Source organism: Chinchilla lanigera, unplaced genomic scaffold, assembly GCF_000276665.1.
Source record: "Chinchilla lanigera isolate Chin_1 unplaced genomic scaffold, ChiLan1.0 scaffold00020, whole genome shotgun sequence".
NCBI lineage: Eukaryota > Metazoa > Chordata > Mammalia > Rodentia > Chinchillidae > Chinchilla > Chinchilla lanigera.
Genome location: NW_004955421.1, coordinates 16,393,666 through 16,406,200, shown reverse-complemented (window position 1 = coordinate 16,406,200; position 12,535 = coordinate 16,393,666). Strand labels below are relative to the sequence as shown.

Here is a 12,535-nt window from a genome sequence, read left to right as displayed (position 1 = left end):
TTGGAAACACAAACTCGGTGTATCTGACATCAAGCAGGTTGGGAGTTACCTCTGTTTCCCCTACATAACCTGCACTAGAATTCAAAGTCTAGTGCAAGTAAATAATATGAGCAGGCAAAGGCATTCTCACTGAAATTTAAGCATTCTTGCATTCTCTTACCCAAATTCTCTGCTCTCTCTTTTTAGGAGAGTAGAGGGGTTTCACATGCTATGCCTGGTGTGCTACTTGTTCCTTTGACATTTTTTATTACATATGCCAAATACAGCATCAATCAAATCTTGGAGTGATCCTTGGGGTGGGGGTACTGGGGGCTGTACCTACAGACTTTGAACTGAACTACATGACTAGACCTCTTTTTTTTTTTTTTTTTTTTTTTTTTGATACAGGGTCTTGTTAAGTTGTCCAGGCTGGGTTCAAACTCATGATCTTCTTGCCTCAGCCTCCCACAGTGCTAGGATTATAGGCGTGTGTCCCCACTCTCAGCTGGAGCTACACATCTTGAGTAACAGTTATACCCGTGGCAAGAATCTGGCCATACCTTCAGGTATGTGTTTATAGGGAAATGACTCTAGCCCAAGCATGTGGGTTCTTGGAGGCATTTCAATCTTTGAGCTCATCCACATGAAGAAAAAAAGACACAAAGAATGAGACAGGGCAGCATCTGCCCTTTCACCCATTTTCAATGGAGCTTTGTGGTCTGGCAGGGCTTAAGAAGGCAACTTTAATGCTCATTTGGAGGTAGGATAGAAGAAATAAAATTAGGTAGAAAGAGACATAAACAAATCAAAATTTTAAAAATTGTACTTAAAAAAATCCCTGCAGCTTCAAAATATGAGTGTGGTTTATTTTCTTTTTCTCTTTCTCAGAACAGCAAACCTGCGCAACTCCCTTTCAGCTGCAAAGGGCTCTGCCCATTCTCCTTTACCTGCAAATGGTCCCCTTTCACCCATAAAGGGACACCCTTTTGGCATTTCCCAAGGGAAGAGCTCAGTAGGGGTGGGCCATCCTCTCCCAGGCTCTAAGACTAAGACTGAGACTACAGATCATTGAGTTCCACAGACTTCCACCTCAAAAAACAAACAAAAGACCCCCAGTTCCCAACTGCCTTGTTCCTCATTTCTTCAGGCATCCACATTCCACTCTTGAGTGCATCCTCTATGTTCTCATAAATCCTTTTCATGCTTCTTTTACTGATGCATTCTGAAAATTCTTTTCCCTCTGTGGAGTCAGCGAACCTCTGAAGTTAATTTAAAGGGGTGGGGTAAGCTCCTTATTTCGGTCACGGAGACCCTCAGACCCAGCCCATGACAATTTCACTTTCAGGCAGTATGACAGACTAGAGCCTATGCCTACAAAATGTGAGTGCAGCCTCTGCTGAAACCCCAAAGAATGGAGAGTCCCTGAGGCTCCCCATTTTCCATCCCATGGTCACTGAAGTGCTTCTGCCTTCCAGTGGAGGAAAGGATGTGCTTTTTGGTGGGAAGGACCCTCTTCTCTCCATAGAAAACCAACTTCCACATGTTAGTTATGGCTAGTGAGGAAAGGACTGCCATAAAGACAATCAACTTTTCTGTAGGGTTCACAAGGGGTGATCAGAAAATACGGTGACTGTTTAAATTTTTAAAAATTATCACAGTAAAAAGACACCTTGCCAGTAGTCCCCCTGAAAATACTCCTCATTTGAACACACTTAATTCATCATTCGTGCCACTTTTAAAGTAGTTCTGGAGGTCCTCTTTCATGAGAGTTTTTACAAAACATGATAAAAAAAATATGGTAAATGCTATTGCTGAGTGTCATCCAATGGAAAGGCAGGCTCATAAAAACATTGCGGTGTGTCCTCACCCGCCTTTCTCACTGATGTGGCACTGTGAGGCTTCCGGTTCTTCCCCAAAGTCAAAATGACCATGAGAGGTAAACAGTTTGAATCCGTTCTGGACATCAAGGCACCCAGAACAGTGCAACTGAAGACTCTCCCCAAACAGACTTCCACAACTGCTTCAAAAAGAGGCAAGGATGACGAGATAAGTATGTTTGAGGTGTGTGGGGGGGGCGTTTAAGGGGAGGTTAATGGCAATATGTCTGCTACTGTAAGAAATTTTTAAAAATTTAAACATACTGTATTCTTTGATCCCACTTCACACAGGCATTCAGCCCTTGCAGACTCCATGATACAGTGACACTACCTCACCATTTCTATAGCAAAGCACAATACTATATTTTCAAGGTGCCAAGTGCAAGGAAGAATTACTGCCAAGCTCAGAAGAGAATGTCAACCCCAGGCCTCATGGGAGATGTCTAGGCAGGTTCTCTGAAAAGCACACAATGCTCAGGGCATACTGTCAACAGCAACCCAAGCTCGGCCGGCATGGGAAACAGAACACCTACCGTGCTGTCCTTGGGAACTTTCATCTTCCACACACCGCCCTTCGCATTACTCTCCTCTTCCCTGCAACAGAGACCAACGTTAAAGTTATACTCAATGACCAGCTAGTTCTGGATGCATTTAGATTACATATTTGTGTATAGTTAGCTTAATAATAGGTGACCTTAAAAACAAAAACAATCAGCATTTTTCAGTAACTCCCCCCACCCCACCCTCTGATTAGATACAGAAGTAGATGAAAGAAAAAGGAAAAGGATAGAGCTGGGGATAGAAGGAAATAGTGATGAGGGCAGGCAGAGAGGCTGACAGGACCTAGGACCTTATTCTCAAGAGATCTCTGGACTCTTCTGGAGAAGGACAACTAATGTAGCTGCTTCCTGGGTGTGAAGACCTTTACATTTCAAATCATGTTCACGGCACCATCACATATCAACCCACCCATGTTCCTCTCGTGGACAGCTGCTACATTTCTCTGCTTAAAATCTGCCCCTAACATCCAAGCTTCCCTTTAGCTGCCTCTGGCTTTATGTGAGACCCATTCATAGAGATGAGCGTTGATTCTACATCCTATCTTTAAAGATGGGCTATGATGCAGGTTTGCCTACAGGACTCCTGCTCTTCCTAGTCTTTGTGATTGGCCAGGGTTGCAACGGTGACCCACAGTTGGTCCAGGACAGCCGGCCCTGAGACTTTATTGTGGCTGGGGAATGCCGACCCTGGTAAACTTGAAGGGTGTGAGCCTGCAGCTCATGTTGGCCAATGACCACCATAAGTGGGAGAACGTGCCTGAGAATTTAGCCAGCACAGGGGAAGGCAAAGGAAAACAGATGGAGCGTGTCAGGGTCCTGCTAACATCTGCAAAGCCAGATGTGCAGGTCTTCAGCCTCGCCTGTGGGCTTCTCAGTTGTGGGTTCCAAAATATTGTGACTTTCGTTAGTTTTTGGTTTCTGCCACTTGCAGTTATGGGAGATGAGACACATTTCCATTTTATCAGCGGGCAAATGACTCAGAAAGGTTGAAGGATGTGATGCAAGGGTTACTAATTTAGACTCTAGCCCAGCAGTAATTTAGACAATCTCCTGTCCAGTGCCATCATCACTATACTAAACTATCAAAGAAGGAAGGATACTTTCCCATAGGCCTTGGCCCCGGTCATTATTAGCAGACACTCTGCGGTTCACCGTGAGACGTCCACCAGTGAAAAGACCTCTCATGGTTTCACAACCGTGTCCTTCCCTCCCGGACTTCACATTGCACATCTGACACTTACCAAAGCGGTCGCCTCTCTCCTCTCATTAAGTGATAACTGCATCTCAGAGGCAGGCTGGTCACGGGAGGGATGTTATTGTACACACTCCAGAATACCTTTAAAAGAAACACATTTCATTTAACTTAGTACCAACTTACTATGCCAATAATTAATAACATTAATTTATTAAAGAAAACTCTGATTCTCATTAAGTTCTGCCCATCCAAAATAGATTTTTTTCTCAGTATTCCTTCTAACGTTTTGCTGGAAAATATAATATTAAAGAATGTTCTTTACTGATATTGGACCAACCAAGTTCTATCTTCTTTTAGAGAGGTATGGTTATTAAAGAATGCATTCCTTTTCAATATGTACACATAAAACTGCCAAATCCTGGATGTTGTGGCACGCAGTAATCCCTGCACTCTGGGAAGCTGAGGTAGAAAGACTGCAAATTGGAAGCCAGCCTGGGCGGTCAAGAGACTTAGTGAGACCTACTCCAAAATAAAAAATTAAAATGGGCTGGGGACATAGCTCAGCACAAAGACTCGGATTCAGTCCCTAAACCAAAACAACAAAACAAACAAATCTGGAAAGATAAAGTACAATGGCTGGACTAAAATCTGTAAAATTATATTGCATTAGGGAGTTTTGTTAAATAAACACATTTTAGCTGCTCTTGTCACTAAAGTGTAACCATGTGAGCTGACAGATATGTTAGTCTGTTTCCCGACAGTAACCATTTTACTATCTACATGTATTCCATATCACATTGTATACTTCAAATATCTAGAATATAATTTTTTAAAAAGAATTGACACAGAAAGTATATATATATATATTTTCCTAGCATATTAATTAAGTAGATCTGTTTAATTTGTATGGAAATCAGAAATTTTATAGTTTTGAAGATTTAACTTGAAAAATTAGAGGGAACATGTTTTACATTACATATTCGATACAGTTTTGTGACACATTAAGATCCTCAACAGTTCAGTGATAACTTCATTGTCAATGGTATTCTGCTGTAAATAAATGAACTCTGTCCTCCAACTGGAAGGATCTTGCTAAGCAATGGTTTTTCCGACAGGCTGTTGCCATCTACTGAAGTCTTGAGTATTGCACAGCTGTACTGGACCATATTTCCTTAAAACAAACTCTTCTAGGAAGGAGTCTGCGATGGCTTGGCTTGGGAGCTGACAAAGAAGAGGAACCACCTTAGGCCCTGACTTTTTCTCTCAGAAGGAACTGGGGATAGCTCAATTACTGAAGCATCAAGCTACCCAAGATGTAGGGTGAGACGACTTCATCTCCATGTCCATGCAAAACTTGTATGTTGAAGCCCCACCCACAACGGAATGGTACAAGGAGTCCATGCCCTTAGGAGATAACTGGAACACAATGGTGGCACTCTCAGGAGGGTGTGAGTGCCCCTATGAGAGGGAGACGGCCAGCTCTCTACCGAGGGGAGACACAAGAAGCTCCTAGCTGTCTGTAGACCAGGAAGAGGGACTTCACCTAACCCTGACTAGGCTGGCACCCTGATCCTGGACTTCCAGCCTCCACAACTATGAGAAACACAGATTTGTTGCTTAAGTCCACTAGTCTATGGTGCTCTGGAATAGTAACTGAACTCCCTAGACACCGTCACTATAAACCGAAATGAATTATATAAAATACAGTAATAACAATAGAGACAGTAATAGTAAAAGCAAGGACAAACAACAGGTACTGAGCTGTTATGTGTGCCAGGTGTTGGTTTGTAAGTTTCACATGTTTATGTAATTTATTCTAATGACAATCTTATGAAGGTTATTGCTTTATTTCAGAGATAAGGAAATGGAGATACAGAGACTACCTTCCTCAAAATCACTGTTTAGCATGACCACTGGGATTAGGACAAAGACTGAGGCTATAAAGAAGAAAGAGCTCCTCAGTTGGTTTGGACAAGGCCATAGAATTATGGTATGGATTCTAGCATAGAATTATGTGCAAATGAGAAATATCGTTCTATGTGATAAGGTGGGTCTTACAGCAGGTCTGATGCAGCAGTGCTAGTAACAGTGTAATTACAGAAGGGAATCCTAGGGCCTCATGCACTGAGCGGCAAAAGTAGAATGGAATTTTCTCTACACTAAATGATAATCCTAGTGGGTTGTTCAAGCTTGTTTTGTGTAAAAATGCAAATAAAACTGAACTAATTGCAAAGTTAGTAAAAATGGACAGAAAGAAAATTGAAAGGAAAGAAAAGCCCATGGTGGTAGATTTATCATTGAGAACCCACCTCCTATTCTTTCCAGTAAGATGGTGCTAACATAGGAACTGCTGAAAGGAGCCTTGTAGTAAGAATGAATCCTCAGATATCTGTCCTTATGTAGTACCTATCCTATAAACACTATGCTACTAGTGCAAATAATAAAATAACTTCAGGTTCCATCTGTGATGGGAGTGAATGGGTAGAGCTGGAATTTGAATCCAGGTACTCTGATTCTAAAATGTTTATTTTCTTAGCCACTAAACTGTTTTCTATCACAATAGTACTGTATGTGTTGGGAGTATCCTCCTCCCATTTAGGAAGCCCTGGACACCTGCTCCACACGCTTTCCTCCCAGTCAGAGGTCCTTAACTGCATGGAGTCTGGTGACCGTCTTCACTCCAGCCTGAGACACCAATGTGGCAATGGCCTCTGCTGAATACAAGAATAAAATTATGCTGCATGAAGAGCCCTGCCTAAAAGAAATCCAAGAGGACTTTGTGTTGGCAAATCTGAATCTAAACCGCATCCCAAACCAAAGCCCTGCTCTCACACCCCTGCCTTTTTGCCTCCTGTCTCAATTACCTGGAGAAGGTTACAATAAATGCTTCTCTCACTGCAAAGTTCAGGACAACCCTAAGAGCCCTGCTAAGGGCGTAACATTGGAAGCTTCCCTTGAAAACAAAATCAAATATAGATAACTGATACTGTTTATCTGGGCAAATCTGATTGGAAGAGGCTGCAGCCCAACCACAGACAATGAGAGATTCAACTCTGATGCATATTTATTAAAGCATCTACTTGTACACTGCGTGTGAACAAATGGGAGCAAAACATCTGATGCCATCACCAGAGGGTCTCACTGAAAAGTACAGGGCAATGAATGAGTCTCTCCCCCTGTTCCAAAGCTTGTGTAAGAAGCAGAATATTTGGTGTATATGTCTGACATTGAAGTAGTTGGAGAACAGAACCAGTCATTACTGGGTTCTGGAGCCAGAGAAGAGAAATGGCCACTATTGTGGATCCCTGAGGATTCATAAATACACTTTCTATAACACATTTTTAAAACCTGAATACCAGCCAGGTGCACACCTATTGCACCCTGAGAGGCTGAGGGAGGAGGATCTCAAGTTCAAGAGCAGCCTGGGCAACTGAGCAAATGAGACCCTGTCTCAAAATAAAAAAGGGCTAAAAATGAAGCTCAGTGCAAAGGCCCTGGGTTCAATTCCCAGCGCTGCCAAAAGAAAAAAAAAATTGAAACACACATCTTTCTAGAGATTAAACTTTGCAATGAGATTTCAAGTCAGTAAATGTATAATTAATTCTCTCCAGCCTGAAATAAAGGCTGCAGTAAAAATAAAACCAGGCACAATGTTTATGAATGACGGCTAGCTCCTTTTTTCAATGCATTACTGGCCACCCGAGAACAAGAAGTATGAAAATTGAGCATCATTCACTTGGTCAGTGTCAGTGGACACCAGTTGTGTGCACTGTAAGGTGTCCTTGGGGAACTGACTGACCCGGGGAGTGACAGCCCTTGACTACAGGGGCCCGCTTGCTGGCCGTAAGCTCTCCAACATCATTCTCGTGCTCTAAGTGAGCACCCAGATGCCTGCCCAGTGGATTTTTAGGATAATCTTCACTGGCCACAAAGCTCCAAACCCCAAGTTGCTTCCTCTACATAAGGAGTACCATGAAGCTACCTCATTGTATGATTTAATGACTGAAAGTAAAGTGAAAGCATGTGGGAGGCCTAAGAAAGCAAGCGAAGTGTGGTCAGACTCATTACATATGGTCACCACTTGATACACTCCCAATTTTCTAATTCGGATTAGAGCAATTATGTCCCATATTATAATCTGCCAAAGAGATAATCATTCATTATTAAGAAAATTAGGGACCCTCCTTCTCAATTTCCCACTGGAATGTTCTAAAGAAAAAAAAGTCCACATTTTCTTCCAACGGTTGCAGCATGTATAAAGGAGGGTACTCGCAGAATCCTAAATAAATGTGTATGCTCACTAGGTATTTCCACTTCCCTGGGGTTTCCCTCCAGCTCAATCAATGATATTCCTGGAGGGCAGGCAGATATCAGAACAGAGAGGGGTACTGAAGGCTTAATTTTTAACTCACAGCAGACACGAAGACCGGAAGCAAAGAGCTTCTGATGTGCAAGAGTTACGTAGTCCAGAGAAGACTGGATTTGGTTTGAATTCCAAGAGTATGACTTACTCTGAGATGGGGAGTTAACAGTTTGGAGAGGAGAGTGACGTTCAGACTGGAGAGGGCAGGACACAGTCTTCCCCAGAAAAGCACGGGAGAACCTACAGCAGAGCAGAGTGTGTCCTGCTTCTGAGATACAGCCCAAGGGGCCACAAGACTCCTACAGTTCATTCGTGTAGTGTGAGCCAGGGGGCAGGTCAGAGAACAGCTGGGGAGGTGGGTTATATTTGCAGGAGCGGGGGGTGGGGGTGGGGGGGCTACTACGGCCTTGTAGTTCCTCTCGCTCCAGTGGGGGATGGGGAAGGGAGCAATGTTGCCTGTATTCTCAGCCTGGAGCATGGGATTGCTAGGAGGGCCTGAAGTCTGGGTAGGGGTGCACACAGCAGAGGCCTTCACGACTGAGGCCACAGCAAATCTGAATCAGGTGGCCAGTGCAAGGTCAACGTGGGATCAGGTGCATCTCTGTTCCTGCCAGTTCATGTGGAGAAGGGCAAGAGGGTGAACGCTCTGCCCCAAGGAGATTTATCTTGGAAGAGATGAAGTTCTACATGTGAAGTAACTAAATGACTTAAAATTTGCATGATTAAGCACTCCCCATCTCAATACACACAACAGCCTCCGCTGCTGTGAGCAAACCTACAGGAACACGGGCAACCTGACATCACTTCTATTTCTGGGTTATGATCATCGATACTAACCCTATTATGCATACAATGAATAAATTAATCATGGATAAAGAATCCTGTTACACTGGATGTTGAGTTTGTACTAGACAGAGCTAGGAGGCAGAATGGCTGCAGGTTTGTCTCTCTTTCTCTCCCTCTTACTATCTCTGCCCCTCTCTCTTTAGTGCCAGTGTCTTCTCCTTCGTGTCCCTTCCTTTACCCCAGAAGCCCCCTCCAGGTCCGATGCCCACTGCCATAGGCTGTCCTGCTGTGTCCAAGACAGGAAACACATTGACTCAATCTTTTCATCATCCTCTATTATCAACACTGACCTACAAACCTCTGCTTCTCAAGGCACAAGCCTCATTCCTCAAGTGTCTGAGAGTCAATCTGCAGCTCTAACTTAATGACCCGTAACACCACAACTCCATAATCAGGCAGCCTAACCTGCTGACAGTGGAAGTCTTGATGTTCTTGGCAGTACACAGGGTGACTGTCCTCTTTTCATTTTACTAGACTATAGGTACTATTATGAAGACTTTCTGGCTGTGATGAATGATAGTGAAATTCTATTTATAAAAAATATGAAACTTCTGTTGCATAAATTTAAATGAAATCGATGTATGGGCTCTGTCTGGTAGAACACAGCATAAGTGGGACAAGTATGGCAAATCTTTTTTTTTTATTTTTTTTTTTTTTGGTTTTTCTCCGGTACCGGGAACCAAACTCACAACCTTGCACTTGCCAGGCAGGCGCTTTTGCCGCTGAGCTAAATCCCCAGCCCCAAGTATGGCAAATCTTGAAATTGATAACACAAATTACTAAGGGTTGAGAGGGAATGCTACACAGGAATGCATTTTGGGGGGTGAAATTTTTAGTCTTGTGGCAGGCAGAAGAGAAAGGGTCTGGGGACAAGAGATCTTGTGCAAATCTCATCTGGCAGGTAGCTGCACATCCTCCCACAGCAAGGCCTGGGCATGTTCCGAAGTCATTTTCTCTTCTCTGCTGCGCCCACAGAGGATGCACTGACACTGGAAAAATGTGCAAGGTGTACAGGTTCAAAAGACTGGAAGGAATCAATAAGCGCATCTGGAGAACACACCTACGCGAAAAAAGAAATTTCCAAGAAAGATGAGAAAGTAGGAAATAACTCTGACTCCAGGCAGAGTTAGAATTACTGCTGGCTGCAATGACAGTGTCCTCAGTAGGGGTCACTGGGTCCTCTAGAGGCTGGGCCTCCTGCACTCCTCAGTCACGGGAGTCAGAGAGAGAGAAATGAACCAAAGTGGAGGAAGTGATAAGCTGTTTCCCCTGGATGTTTGGGCTACTTACCTACCAGCTTCAGTCTCCCCAGCTAGTACCCAGGAAGAAAGACTCCTCCCCAACCCCATGACTGGGATTTGCAGGAGGGCCCCAGAGTGAAAAAAGACATATTATGTCTTAACATAGAGCCCTCAGTAATAACCCCTGATTCTTACATTTCACCCAACCATACATGGGGAAAGCAGAAACAGGAATAGGGATGTAGACTGTCAGTGTGGACAGTGACAGAGCATCAACATACAATCACGGAGTAAAAGGACATTGGGGCACAGGTATCCCAGATGGCTTTCAAGTAAGCACTCCAGCTAGTTCTTAAGCAGTAAGGACCATTCCAGAGATGTTAAAGACACTCACAGGCTGAACTCCTAGAAGTTATGAATAAGTTAAATATGTTTCTATAAGTGGAGGTATTAGTAGTGGTGTAATCCAGGGCATAATTCTTGAAATTAACAGAACTGAATAACCCAGAAGCAGGTGTATATAGTTTCCCTATGTAAAACATGACTGAGGAAAGCATGAAAAGATGCACCAACAGAAAGAGAAGAATGATGCAGGTGAGATTATTGTTATGACTGGGCACTTACTGTGTGCTTTTTTACTTGCCTGTACCAGTTCATTCTCACAACAGCATAATAAAAATGTCTATTATTATGTCCATGCCCATTTTACAGGTTAATGAACTGAGACACAGGTTAAACAGTGTGTGCAAGCTACTGAGTGGCAGACACTACAGGATGTGAATGTAGGCAGTGTGACAACCAGACACACTAGCTCACACCCTCACCAGTCAGCTGCAGGAGCTAAAGGGCAGAGTCCAGTAACAACACGTGAGAGCTTACCAAGTTCCAAGCCTTACAGAGAACTGTGTACCATCTCATTTAGCCCTCGCCCAACCTTATGGAGTAAGCATGATTATTATCTCAGTTTCACAGATGAGGAAACTGGAGTAAACAGAGACATTGGTCTCCAGAAGCAACTTCCTGGCCACTTACAGCAATGTTTCTCAGCCTGTTTTCTTGTCATCCTACTCCTGCAGCTGACCTAAAGGGAGCCCTTTCTGCGTAACCACCACTGAGGAAATTTTAAAACCACACAAGAGTGTGGAATTCTCTACAGACTGCATATACATCTACACTTTCTACATAAAAACAGTAAGACTTGTTTACTGACCTCCTGAGGACCACATCTCCCCGCTGAAAATACATAGCCCACAGGTGAACGGATCTTTATGTTAACAATCTGCTCTGATCTAGGAAAAGTGTTTCCTTTATTTATTTCTCATGTATTCAGTCCTTCAATATGTTCTGGGTGAAAGAGAACAGACACCAAAGAATATAATACTACGTGAGTCCATCCCCTTAAAGTCCAACGTCAGACAGAAGGAATGTATGCTGCAGGAATCACAGCAGTGGCTGCATCTGCAGGAGGGGAACTGCTGGGAAATGGGGCACAAAGAAAATTTCTGGTGTGTTGTTTTTAATCTTGATCTAGGTGATGGATACATGTATATACTCCCTTGTCAAAATTTGTACTTGAAAAATATACATCTACTGTGTACACAAATTCAACCCAATAGAGAGTAGTTTTGTTTTTGTATTGGTTTGGTTTGGTTTGGTGCCTAGGGGCTGAACCCAGGGCCTCACACGTTAGGTAAGGGCTCTATCACTGAGCTACACCCCTGCCTCTAAAGTTCAGTTTTAAGGAAAGTGTTTCTTACATGTGCCAGCCTGGGGATTATTCCCTAAAGATCTTAATGTGCTGCTGGATCCAAACCCTAAACAAATAGTCTGTTGTCAGAGGATCAGGAAAAATGAGCCAATACCTTATCTGACTTTTCTGATGTCTGTCCTGGATCCCACACCCTCCTCTTGGGATCTAATTGTCACAATACAATTAGAAGTGGGAAAAGCCTAATGAGTCCCTAAATTAACAACAGGATCAAACAGCTTCTACTGGAGGAGAAACCTTAAAAGTAAGGTCTCTTAGGTTCACACAATGGTTGCTGGGAAGAGGCAACCAGTCCATAAATTCTTGGAGAGAGAAAAGCGAGGGAAACCTTTCCCAGAGTACGATGGCACTGATTTCTCTTGACACCAGTCCATGTGCTGCCCATGTGTGCACCAGTCATGCCCTGTAACACTGCCCATATTTGGCACTGAATGATTCTTTGCAGAGGGGCTGCTATTTTGCTTTCCACATGCTTATGTCATTTTCCCAACTAGATAAGAAACGGTCTGCGGTCAGGATGTGTGGTGGCCATGCACAGCACCTTATGAACAGATACCTGGGGTTGTGCTGCTACAAAAGCACAACTTCTAAACCGCATGTTGGCAAAAGGATTTGAGAAAGGGATCTATATGCTATTTCTGCCAGGAAGGACCTGCCTAAAGGACATAATCCAGATGCTAATCTACTGGAATTTCTAAGACTTTAC

At 43.4% G+C, this 12,535-nt stretch overlaps 1 protein-coding gene across 2 annotated transcripts in view; it reads right to left on the bottom strand.

The window, feature by feature from the left end:
• Positions 1-12,535, bottom strand: part of Eif4e3 (eukaryotic translation initiation factor 4E family member 3) — a gene marked incomplete at its 5' end in the record, with an annotated part of 166,141 nt that overhangs the window by 114,222 nt on the left and 39,384 nt on the right. For both annotated transcript variants that reach the window (XM_013513679.1, XM_005383789.2), the window contains 2 exon segments: positions 2,390-2,450; positions 3,658-3,752. In XM_013513679.1, the coding sequence (XP_013369133.1) occupies positions 2,390-2,450; positions 3,658-3,683 (87 nt within the window).